General features: G+C 38.4%; 1 protein-coding gene across 3 annotated transcripts in view; it reads left to right on the forward strand.

The window, feature by feature from the left end:
• The window catches only part of nfatc3a (nuclear factor of activated T cells 3a), a 64,014-nt gene that overhangs the window by 13,709 nt on the left and 37,778 nt on the right, over positions 1-12,527 (forward strand). For all 3 annotated transcript variants that reach the window (XM_028014965.1, XM_028014967.1, XM_028014968.1), the window contains exon 2: positions 7,897-9,076. In XM_028014965.1, the coding sequence (XP_027870766.1) occupies positions 7,897-9,076 (1,180 nt within the window). The remainder of the gene's footprint in view (positions 1-7,896; positions 9,077-12,527) is intronic.

Raw genomic sequence — 12,527 nt, forward strand, 5'->3', positions numbered from 1 at the left:
AATGTTATCACGGCATGAGATTGTTAATTAGGAGCTTAATTTAGCTGCCGGCATATGTTGGCATTGGCTTAGACTGACATTATTAAGTCTCTACTGGCTACTCAGTCTTAAGGCTTGTTACTATAAACCAAACATGCCATTGCAGATTGCAACCCCAAAAGGCTCTTCTTCATTTGTCAGATTAATTTTGTGATGTATATCTGCCGTTTCTGTTATCCATTATTCTTTTATGTATCTTTTTTGTCGTGCTTTTAACAAAAAGTTTATTTTGCCCACTTTTAATGATTATTTTAAGGTTTTTTTTTAGCTGGGGTCCCAGGCACATTTACATATAGGGATCAGCAGTGAGTTTGGCCCAAACCCAACCAACAAGGATTAGAGACACAGGTGTAGGCCAAGCCTTACAATACGTGTGTGCAAGTGCGTCACTGGGTCTGTGTTTAGAAATGCAGGGCACCAGCCAGACGCAGGGTTCTTGGAAAACCCTGGGTGATGGAATTAAATTTACCTTTGTGAGCTCTGCCGGTAATCACTGCATCTCTGGAAGCTTAGAGGTATACATCCATAGTAAAAATTTACAATGTTTTTGTTTCTGAAACCAAAAAAAAGTGCATGTATTTACCGTAATTGTAAATTATTTCATAGATAAATTAAAGCCTGTACCAGAGTCATGGGAAAATCTTTTATTATTGGTGAAAAGATTTATTAGTTCAGGGCACGCTGTTAACTTTTTAAAATTTATTTTCTGGTGAAAAAGCTTTTAGTGGTACATTTGCTAAAAAAAAAAAAGCTTTTAGTTTCTAACAGTTTTTTGGATTATGACATGAAAGAGGGAACATAGACTTTCCTCTATGCTTTTCAAATCTGTTACTGTAATAATAGTGCAAAAATACAATCAGCCTTTTGTCAGGGGCAACACTTGGCAGTGGAACTGAATTGGCCAATTTTCAGGCTGACTGGTGAGGGACATTTAACACGCCACAGCAGATAATTCACACTTACATTTACATGCGATTGTTGTGGATTTTTTTTTCCAGTAAAAAAGACTTAAATACAATTTTATAACCAACATGGTTCCATGACTTTAAACCAGCACAATCAGTTTTAGCTGCACATTTTTTCTCTTTTGGTGATAAATGAAAAAATGGCAAGGACATAAGTTGTACTTTGGGTGCAGACATACTGTTTTGTGGCTAATTGTTAAGAGGGTTATCATCCTAAATCTGTCTGCTTGGCAACAAGCCTCTGCAGTAGTGGTGTGATATGTTGTAGCTCTGCAGAATAATTTGTTGGGTTTTTAGTCATTTCCAATTTTAGCTTTTGAAACAAATCTACCAGATCAAATGTTTGCCAACACTAAATTAAATTAGCAGATCATTGATTCTTGCAGATGTTTGATAATAACATCTAGTAATTCCAGTTTAATTTGTTTTTTTAATGAACAGCTTGTATGTACTTTATTGTTGCAAAATTAGTTTGAATTTATTGAAAGATTTTCTGTCTGGCCATGTCTTAAAACCAGATAGTTTTTGTTGTGTCGTTTCTTTTGGTATCAAGACTGAAACATTGATGAAAATTTCGTGAATGTTTTTTTGTTGTAATATTTTTACAGATGTGTATAGGCCTACATATAAAAATTGTTTTACATCTGTAAAATACGTCTGTAAAATAATAATTGCTATTCAATAAAAGAATATAGTTGCCGTCGATGCTGCTTGATGTGTAGACAGACTTGAATTCTTGTGAAGTTAAACAAAACATGTTTTAATTTCTTTGTTTGCTAACCAGATTACTAAAAACCTCTGTCTCAAAACAAAGCAATGTATTATCTATCATATGTTCTGTATAATATATAGCATTTTTACCAGGATCCATGGTGCAAGGATTACTGGGACATTTATTTCTGTGCTCTGTTGACTAGCAGCTCTTGATGAGTGCTGAAAGAGGAGACTGACCAAAACACAAAGCCTTCCGTACAGGGGATGTAATCAGAGCCTTTCCTAATCAACCTGCCTGCCCACAAGAAAGGGAACCCTGGCTTAGATTACCACTCTGCTTCAGCACCACATGGTGTTAGGGCAGGTTGGTAACCTGAGACATTAATATGTTAAGAGCAGATGCACGTATGCATAAGCACACAGAAACAATTCTTTGGAAATTGACACACAGAAAGAACTGGACTGTAATTTGGTAAATACCAAGTCCTGTAGTATCTAAAAGTAGCTCTGGTTTTTAAAAAAAATGTTTTTATTGTGCAACTTTTTCTATTCCCATTCTTGCTGTGTAACACTACTCTTTACATGATAGTGTAGAGATGTTAGCAAATAAAAGAACCCCCTCTATATTAACTTAAGTTTCTGCACCAAAAAAGATAAGGTTAACATATTTATAGCCTAATGAAGTGGTCTAAATTTGACAGGGCTTTGGTAAAATATGTAACCCCAAATACTTTAAAACAAGAATATGTACTGTATATCTATACATTAATGCAGTAAATATTCACAATAGACCAGCATGAATTAAACTAGATGTAAAGGAGTAGAAAATTAGAAAGTAGAAGCAGAAACGTAAAGCAGTAACATTAGCATAGAAAACAGTGCAGTAGATCTATTAGCCACAAAGATGAGGATCTCTTTTCTAACGAGGTCTCCTTTGTGAGGGCAACACCCAAATCTTTGGATTAGATCTTTAGTACTACATGGATGTTTATAAGACTGATATGTCTCAGCAGGAGCACTAACAATAAACGTGTTAGTGTTTTATTAGTAACCAGGGCTTGAAAAACTCAATGCATAAAGGATTTGTATCTAGGACCTTGATACTGTAAGACAACAGTGCTCACAAGTGCATCTTCACACAACTTTTTTATTATTATTTATTTTTAAATTATGACAAAAATGACGCATTCAGTAATGAATAGTTCATCTTATTTCGATACAAATCCGTCTTTGTCCTTGTAGTAAACCAGAGTTTGTCAGAATGTAGGCCTGTGTGTCATTGCTGGTCACAGCACCCTAACACACTTTTTGTGTAGAGAGAATAGAAAGAGGGAGGAAGAGATTATCTTCCAAGTGAGAATCATCTGGCAGCGTGATGTTCAGCCAGGGACCTGTTGAGCTTTATGTCAAGGAGCTACGGTAAATGCCTCCATCAGCTGCGGATCAGGCTGTTCCCTGTGGCTACAGTGAGAACACAATGGTCTTGGTGGTGTGTCACAAACATCCACCAATCCTTCCTTCACTGAAGCATCTCCCAGTGAGGCGAAACTATTATTAGCTTAGGTACAGCAAAGCCTCTTAGAGATCTTTATTTAACCAGATTGGCTGTCTGATGTATGGACACTTGAGGAGTCTGTGACGCACAGGCCTTTCAGGAGCATTTGGTTTGCAACACTGGCCATTGATAAGGAAATAGTATTACATGGTCCAGTCTGACCTCCTTTCCTAAGGTGACTTTGGCTCTTACAAGGGGGTTTCCCACCACCCGCCCCTTTTCTTACACTGTGCAGTTTTAGGTAGCAACCTAATTTTAACTCTGTGCATGATGAGGGCTGTGAGCCAGGCGGCCTGGTCACCCCTAGTATGACTCCCATCTGTTTACTTGTTTGTCTATCTTCATCATCAAGTGGATAAAAAACATAAAATTAAAAGCTAGCGGTTTTGTCATAACTAGTGTTTTGATGCCTAGTATTTATCTAATAGATTTGAAAATGACATAAATACTTTTTTGAGATCAAGACTTGTATTAAAGATTTTTCATGATGATTTCAAGGAAGAATTACACCAGCTCGCCAATGTATTAGATATTGCTAGTATTGGGTTAGATTCGTTTTCTGTTCACAACTGCGGTATTGCTTGGTTGGAGCATCACACAGTTGCTCCATATTTGTTGGCTGCACATTAATTTTGACCTTTCCATTTGAATCCTGCAACTGAAACCGAGACTTGTTGGACAATGCAACATTTTTCTAAATCCTTATAGAAGAGTTAAAGTAGAGCAAACCGAACAGGTATAAAGGTGAGACAGAGCAGCTAAAATCACAAGTAGGAAGGCAAAGAGAGACAATTAATTAGAGCTGCGTGTTCGATAATGCAAGACTCGCTGTCGAGCTCAAAAGTAATACACCCACCCTTACAGTATATAAATCCCTCCATATAATGCACTGCGGTAATTCCCTACCCCCAACTCTCTCCACTTTAAGTAGTAAATTTCAGACTTTGTAGCTGCTGTTTGGTTTCTTTATTTTTTTGGCAAAGCTCTTAAGAAAAACATTCTAGTTCCCCTTAAAAAGGAGTAAGTCATTCTACACAGAAACATTACTCTGGAGCTGCCTGAAATACCTTGTTCATAACTCAAACTTTTTCTTTACTCACCATGAAACATTATTTCTATACTTCCTAATTACTGATTATTTTTGCAACCCAATGCATCAGGAATGTTTAGTTGCTCTGAGATCTGTCTACTACTTGTCACAGTAGACTAGGCCTTTAGTAATGTGTGCCTCAGAGATTTACACAGGGTGTCGTACAGAAGGAAAGCTTGTTCAGAATGGTGGGAAAAAAAGCACATTTTTACCATGGTTCAACTGAGCTGTAATTACTTCAAGTTTTAGAAGAAACTCTTCTACAAACAAAACAAATGTCAGTTATTTACTGCAAATAAAGCACACTTTTGTGTATATATAAATTCGTCTTGGCGAAATGTGTGTATGTACATTAAGTCAGCCATCATCACCTTTTAACTTTTTATCTTTTTTTTCAGCTGCTTTTTAAAAATTTTTTAGTTTTTGCTTTCCCTTTTCTGCTTGTTGTTTCTCTTTTGCCCCCTGTCAGTTTGTCTAGCTGACGTTGACACATTACTGTGTCTTGGGACAGACAAACAGGGCCAGTCAGAAACCGAGCAGCTATAAATATGTACAACTTGCTACTCCTGCCGCTGTTGTCGCTACTGGACTGGATGGAGAGTGGAGAGTACATACATCTCTTCAAAATCTCTGAGACTTTTGTTTGCTTTTGTCTAAGCTTAAATGTTTTACCTGCATTCAGTCATATTAGCGATTAACTTTCTATCTAAAGTGAAAGGAAAAAATAGGTTTGTAAACGTAAGGAATACTAGAAGTGTTGTGTAAGGATTTCACAACCTTATCCTGTACAGGCTGCATTGTGGTTTTAGCCAAAACCAGATAATTTGTGCATACTCACTTGGTACTCACATTTTTTGTTCTCCAAGGCTTGTTAGTCAATATATTTATGCTTCCTACCTTTAAATAAAATGACTGTACGTGTCAGCTTTTGATAGCTTAAGAGTGCTCAAGTTAGATGATGCCTTCAGTGTTGTGCTTCTGATGACTCTTCTTTTTGCTGTTTGTGAATGCAAAATTATTTTTTATAAGATACTTCATTGTGAAAGTATAATATTGAAGTATTTCTGTGCAATTAACATTTCACATATGAAAAATGTAGAACGTGTGGGGATTACATTCCAGTGGGTGCAGCGAAGCATAACCAGTGAAAGTACATCAATAAACTCTCACTGAATAGTGCCAATGAACACAATGGACTCTTGTCTGTTTCAGTGAGTGTGTCTGTTTATACACATATATGCTGCCTGTGCTGGATGACCTTTGGTATAAATAGCCTCCTAGCGCTAGCTGCGATGACAGCCGACAGCACACATTGTTGTGTGAATTTGTTTCCTGAGAAGTGCTGTTAATCACTTATCCTTCCAGGAGCAATGCGTAGATGAGTTCCTGCAACTGAGAAATACCTTTGCCCCAAGTCTCAGGAAACTTGAGGCAAGATTGTGCAAATAAGTTACTGTAAATCTCAGAAACAAAAGTTCAAATGTTGGTGATATGTAGAATGCATTCTAAGTAGAACGACATTATTGTTTAGTAAAATTAATAGATCAGTGGTTTAAAAAAAAATTTTGGTTTATGATTATCCAAGTATATGATCATGGAAAAACATATTTATTATAGTACTTATAAATAGATAAAAACAGCAACTGTTGTTAAGGTTGCTGGTGTTGCCATTGCTCAGTCCAAATCCGGTTTTTACCCCAAGTTGCCATTTCATCCCTTCACACTTCCCTACTGATAAACAAAGGGTTTCCTAACAATGTACTGAAACCTTTCCATATCACTTCTTTTTTATAGTTGGGTTTCCACATAAAAAAAATTTAATTGACGTACAATTTAATTCAATTTTATAACTTTTTCTGTAAACATTACATAACAATTTCCATTAATTTAGCTTCTGATCCCTGTTCGGACTAGTTGAACATGACAGATTATGCCTACCCTTAACCAATTTTACAATAACTTGTTTTTACATATTTATTGGAGTCACATAACCACATTTCCTTAAAGTAGACTGTGAGTAGCCAATGGAAGATTACTTTGTTATTGGTTACAAAACATCTCGGTGGTTGGTTTTTGCCACTTGCATACGGCTCCATTTTATACTTAGAAAAGTCAGCTACGAAACTACCTAAATTGCTGAGGGAAAAGTGATTTATAGCTGACACCATTGTCTATCAAATGAAAATAAAATTTTATTTGTATAGCACCTTTTACTAACAAGGCATCTCAGAGTGCTTTACATCATAAAACACAAAAATAAGAAAGTTATAGAACACAAAGTCAGCAATTGAAACATTATATTTTGGCATTGTTACACATCAGATTGTTATATCCATTTTATTCACTTACTGTCTGTAAAGAAGCAAGTCAATACTTATTTGATCAAAACACCTGTGATGGTTTTAGTCACAAGTGTCTTCCATAAAGAATAAATATTTTGTAGGGATGCTCTGATCACGCTTTTTGCTGCCGATTCCAATACCGATCATTCATGAGGTCAATCTCTGCTGATCACCGATCACCGATCACTGCCGATCGCCTGAAATGGCTGTTAATTTTTCGCTTTAGGTATAAATGATACTATGTTATCTGGCAAAATGGAAAAATTATCTGGCAATAAATTCACCTACTTTAGACATACTTTAATACACATCAAAAATCTTTTTTTTAATTTTTTTAAATTTACATGCTGCAGCTTTAAGCAGACTTTCGGTGTGAGAGTTCACTGTCTGGTGGAGGTTGACCAGTGCTACGTCTGTGAAATATTACTACCAGCAGCACGTAGCTGCGGTCCAAGAGCGAGAGCAGAACCAGCGTCTTACACCGCCTGCTCAAAGACTTAAATTATTTTTCTGGTTATTTGTTTAGCTTTCTGACCGTGATGCTAATCCGGGTGAGTGTTGGTAGCTGTGAGCTGCTTTACTATTATCTGGCTGCTACGTATGTCCTTTTTTTCCTGCATTGAGTCTCGATATAGCCAAACTCCATCAAGTGCTAATCTTTTAAATGCCATATTAGATTCGTTGTGTTGATGCATTTTGATGTATTTCACCCCGAAGGTAATTTTATGCCGCAACACGCAAAGGTCCCCTTCCACTCTCAGAGCGTTACAGTTCCTCACAACAGGATTTGTTGCCACGTGCTTGTGCAGTGTGAAGGAAAGAGGAGATCAACTGCACATGCAGGCTGCAAAGTGAGATAAATGTGATCGGTTTTGGTGATCGGCAACAAGAGACAGTGATCGGCAATCACTGATCATACACTTTTTCACGGAAATCGTCTGATTATGGTCGGTGGGCGATCGACCGGCACACCTCTAATATTTTGCAATCTCTACTTTTGCCTTTATAGACAAAACTGAGTTGTTAAGTTCCAGGGAAAATATATGCAGAAATACAACAAGAATTTTCAAAAAGTGTAAAACATTAGTCTTTCAAATCGTATCAGATAGGTTACTTTGCATGAAGCTTGAGAAGCAATAATGTCTAAAATGTGTACAGTATGGTAATAATCCCTTTTTTTATCTACCATAGATCTGGAGCCTGATGACAACACATCATTCTACATCCTAAATATGGGCCAGCCCCAGGCTATGGTCACGAACCACCAGTCTATTGGCCTGCCTCGTCATGGCATGCACACCCATCCTCAGGTCATCAGCACTTCACCGCGACTTCCATCACACAAAACAGGAACTGATCTCCTAAGTTACGAGGCACAAGGCTCCAAGTATGGCACCTCACCGCTGCTGCCCTCTGCTCCTGTGGAGGCACCAAAAGCCTTTGAGTGCCCCAGTATCCAGATCACCTCCATCTCCCCTAGTTGCCAGCAAGAGCTAGATGCCAGTGAGGGGGAGCTGACAGCCAATGGTCCTGATGGGGATTACCACGGCGACAGACCCTTGTCCAGAGACCATCTATATTTGCCACTGGACCACTCATACAGGGACTCTTCGCTCAGCCCTAGCCCCTGCAGCAGCCTCTCCTCTAGGAGCTGGTTCTCTGATGCTTCATCTTGTGAATCGTTTTCACATGTCTATGACGATGTTGACTCAGAGCTGAATGAAGCAGCTGCAAGGTTTAGTCTGGGCTCCCCTCTGACTTCTCCAGTTTGTGTGTCACCGCAGGCTGTTGGGGGAGTTCTAGAGGAGCAGTCCCCATGGCAGCACCATCATCCCCCCTTTGTGCATCACTCTCACTCCACTCTTTCTCCTCGACAGTCCCCCTGCCATTCACCACGCAATAGCGTCACTGATGAAAATTGGCTTAGTCCACGGTCTCCTTCCAGGCCCTCTTCGCGACCAACCTCACCCTGCGGGAAAAGGCGACACTCCAGTGCCGACATTTGCTATCCCGGTTCACTGTCTCCTCATCACTCACCTACACCCACGCCAGGACATTCCCCCAGGGGGAGTGTGACAGAGGACACATGGGCTGGGAGTCCCACTATAGGCATGTCAGCTTTTCAATGCTGCCCATCTGAGACAGACATCCCATCAAAGACAAGGAAGACCTCACAGGACAGAACATCTCTGCAGACAGGGAAAGGAGAGCTGGCATTAGATGACCAGGAAAATCTGTCTTCTAACCTTGATTCTCCTCCAGACGACACGCTGCACAGCATGAAGAAAGATGGGCCTGCAGAACAGTTTCTGTCTGTGCCCTCGCACTTCTCATGGAATAAACCCAAGCCTGGTCATACACCTATTTTCAGGTAAGGTAGCTGATTTTGAAGTGGAGAAGCAAAATTAATTGTAGGATAATTCCTCAAAGTATTAGGAACCTTTGAAAGGTATGAAGAAAATATTATGTAAGCATACTGTATTAAAGTATAGGCAGCAGATGACAAATTACAAGTTACCCAACTTGTAAAAAAAAAAAGTCTACTTTAATAGACTTGGCGTACTTTCATGAAGACCTTATGAATGTCTCCTAAGCTTTTTAGAGAACATTAGTAAACAATAAGCATAAAGACTAACGGTCCCACCTTACTCATACTTAGATCAAACTTCAGAGATAAAATTGAGGGAAAGTTTGAAGTGGCATTTGGTTATGAGCAAGGTTCTAATCATCATCCAAAAATGAAAAGAGTATGGCACAACTGCAGGCCCACTATGATATATTTGTCCACCTAAACTGACAGGTCAGGCAAGGACAGCATTATTACCTGGATGAATGAGGTGTACGCTCAACAAAGGGATTATTGAAAGTCCCATCTGCAGTTTGCCACAGGGCATCTAGGGTAAGCATGCAGGTAGAATAAGGTCTTGTTCAGATTTAACCAAAATTAAACTTTTTGGCACAGATTCAAATTGCTTAGTATGGTTAAAAAAAACAAACTAGCACTGCAGATCCTAATGACAACACCCTCCCAGTGGTGATGCATGATGGAGGAAGCATCATGCTGTGTGGGGTTGCTTTCAGGGATAGGGATAGCTGGTCAGAGTTCATCTATCAACAAAACGGAATGCAACATACAACTGTAAGCTACCATGGACTGGTTTAGATAAAAGAAAATGTCCATGTTATAGTCCAGACTTGAATTTAATTGAGAATCTGGGGTCCAATCTGACTGAGCCTAATCCATTTTGGAAAGAAGAATTAGCAACAACTTTCAATCTGTAAATATGCAAAAAATGTACTACTTTGTGTTCGCTTATCACATAAAATCCCCCAAAAATGCATAAAAATTGGACTTTTGACACTGCATCATTTTGTAACTAACCTGGAGACAAGGTGATTATTACTTAGTAGACAGACAGTCTAGGTCAAAGACTAAGATATTAATTGTGTTGAATTTGTTAATGAGTACTGTTACTTGCCATAAAGATAAAAAAAACATCTCTTTTTGAAGAGTGAACATTTTATTCTAGTTAATGTGTATCAGTTACATTGTTGGGTAACATGTCTGTTCATTGTCTTTATTGTTCAGTTATGAGGGAACTTTGAGCTGCGTGTTAAAATTCAGGCTTATTAGTGTGAAGAAGAATGCACAAGAAAATTTACACACACACACACACACACACACACACACACGCCAACAGGAGAGGAGGAGGAGTTGGCTGTCTGTTCTCCAATGTGTGTGGCAGATGAAGATGAGGCCTTGTTTGTGTGCACTGGCCCCTAGCGCTGTAAATCAGCACAGGGCACATATGGCAAAGAGGCAGCCGCATACACAGAGACAGACACGTCTGCAGACATAACACAAACACTTATTCACATAGACCTATCACCGTCCAGTCAAAAATGGGGTCACATCTATGATGAGTCACAATTTAAACTCAATTGCACCTTTGTTGGTAGGTGTATGTTCCCACAGCAGATGTTGCTTATACAGAGGAAAGTCGAGGGGCTTTCATGAAGCCATGAAATAGGATGTTGAGTTGCTTGCATGTGTGTCAGTCATGTTTTGAACAGATGGCACAGGTGGAATGGGTGGGGTTGGGTGAGAGGAAACTGAGGAAAGAAATGGCTGGGATTGTCAGCTTCTTACTATGACACAAAATGTCCTATTGGGCTGTAAAAAGTGTTTGCCTCCTTTATATATTAGATTTAAATTATCAAGGGATTAAACTACCTAAAGCAAACCTCGCCATATGTTAAAGTATACAGTAATATTTAATCATAAATTAACCGATTGACCTTTTTTTATTATTTTAATTACTCTCACTACAATCAGGAGTGATTAATGCCTGATGTTTAGAATTAAGAAATCACTTGAATTGAGCTAGTCAGGAAACTTGAAATAGGCTAAAATATCTTGTTCCCTGATCTAAAGAAATTCAAGACAAGAAGAAAAACAAAGTCGTTGACATTTGTCAGTCTGGACAGGATTACAAACACATTTCTAAGGCTTTGAGACCCCAGCAAATCAGCACAAGCCATTATCCACAAAAGATGAGTGGTCAATTTTTCCAGGCCTGGCTATCAAATTTACCCCAAAAGCATATCAACAAATCATTCAGAAGGTGACAAAAGAACCAAGACTAACATCTAAAGCTTGAGAACAGTGTTTATAATTGAATGATAAGAAAGAGAACTGAGAAAAAAGAATCCACGGGAGAACCCTAAGGCAAAACCTTGCACTGTCGAAATATTTGCTAAAGCACATCTTGGTAATCCTCAAAACCTTGGAGTTAAATATTATGTGGAGATTGTCCAGCCATCAGTTTTTAAATTTAAACCTATAACTTGGGCTATAAAGCGAGACAATATGTATTATTTATACATTATTATGTTAATAACAGTTTGACTGTGATGGCTAGAGGAGATGTCCAGTCATGTATCCAGCTGCCTCTCGTCCACTGACCGACCGCTGGATAGGGACCAGTCCCCCAGGGAAAGCAGGTGTCGATAATAGTTGGATGGATTTTTCTCTGATTTTTGAGTGACAAAATAGAATCTGAATCAGAAAACTGAATCAGTAAAGGGGAAAAAGCTTTTAAACTATGCTGTATTATCTTTTATAGCTTTTAAAAATTATGCATAGCTGGTATTAGTTGTGCATCAAAAACTGCATTGAAACAAAAGTAAATTTCACTTAGGAAATGTCAGATGTCTATACCTCAGGACTGTCAATAGGTTTTGTGCTACATTTTGACATTTAGTGGAAATGACAAAAAGGGAAATGCAAAACATAAATAGTTTAACATTTAGAATGAAATATATATCTTCGTGTTATGACCTCTGGAGTTGGTCTTATTGTTATGGTTCATGTTTGTGTTTTTAAAACTTAATTGTACTGAGTCACGTATAAATTATGAATGAATTTCTGTGATCCAGTTAAAAATATAATTGTAACACAACAGAAAAAAGCTGCAGTGCCCTCAACCTCGTTTATTAATTCATGAGTTTATGTTTTACAAAAACAACAGCGATAACAGTTTTACCTTGTTTTGTGGAACAAAACGTGTCAGAACATTAATTGAGCTAGGGGCAAGACGTAGAAATTTAATTGCAACTCAGACTGTAGGAAATCAAGGACCTGTGAATGCAGTTGGCTGGGTGCATCATGCATGTAATGGAGACATTTGAAAAGGGTTATGCTTTGTGAGGACATGGTCCATCCCTTCTTCCCTCCCATCACAAGCTCATATTTCCTCTGTTCTCTGTTTTTGTTGCTATGGAGGCCATGTAACCGCATGCTTCATTGGTGGTTATGTGAT

This window comes from Xiphophorus couchianus, chromosome 4 (assembly GCF_001444195.1).
Source record: "Xiphophorus couchianus chromosome 4, X_couchianus-1.0, whole genome shotgun sequence".
Lineage (NCBI taxonomy): Eukaryota > Metazoa > Chordata > Actinopteri > Cyprinodontiformes > Poeciliidae > Xiphophorus > Xiphophorus couchianus.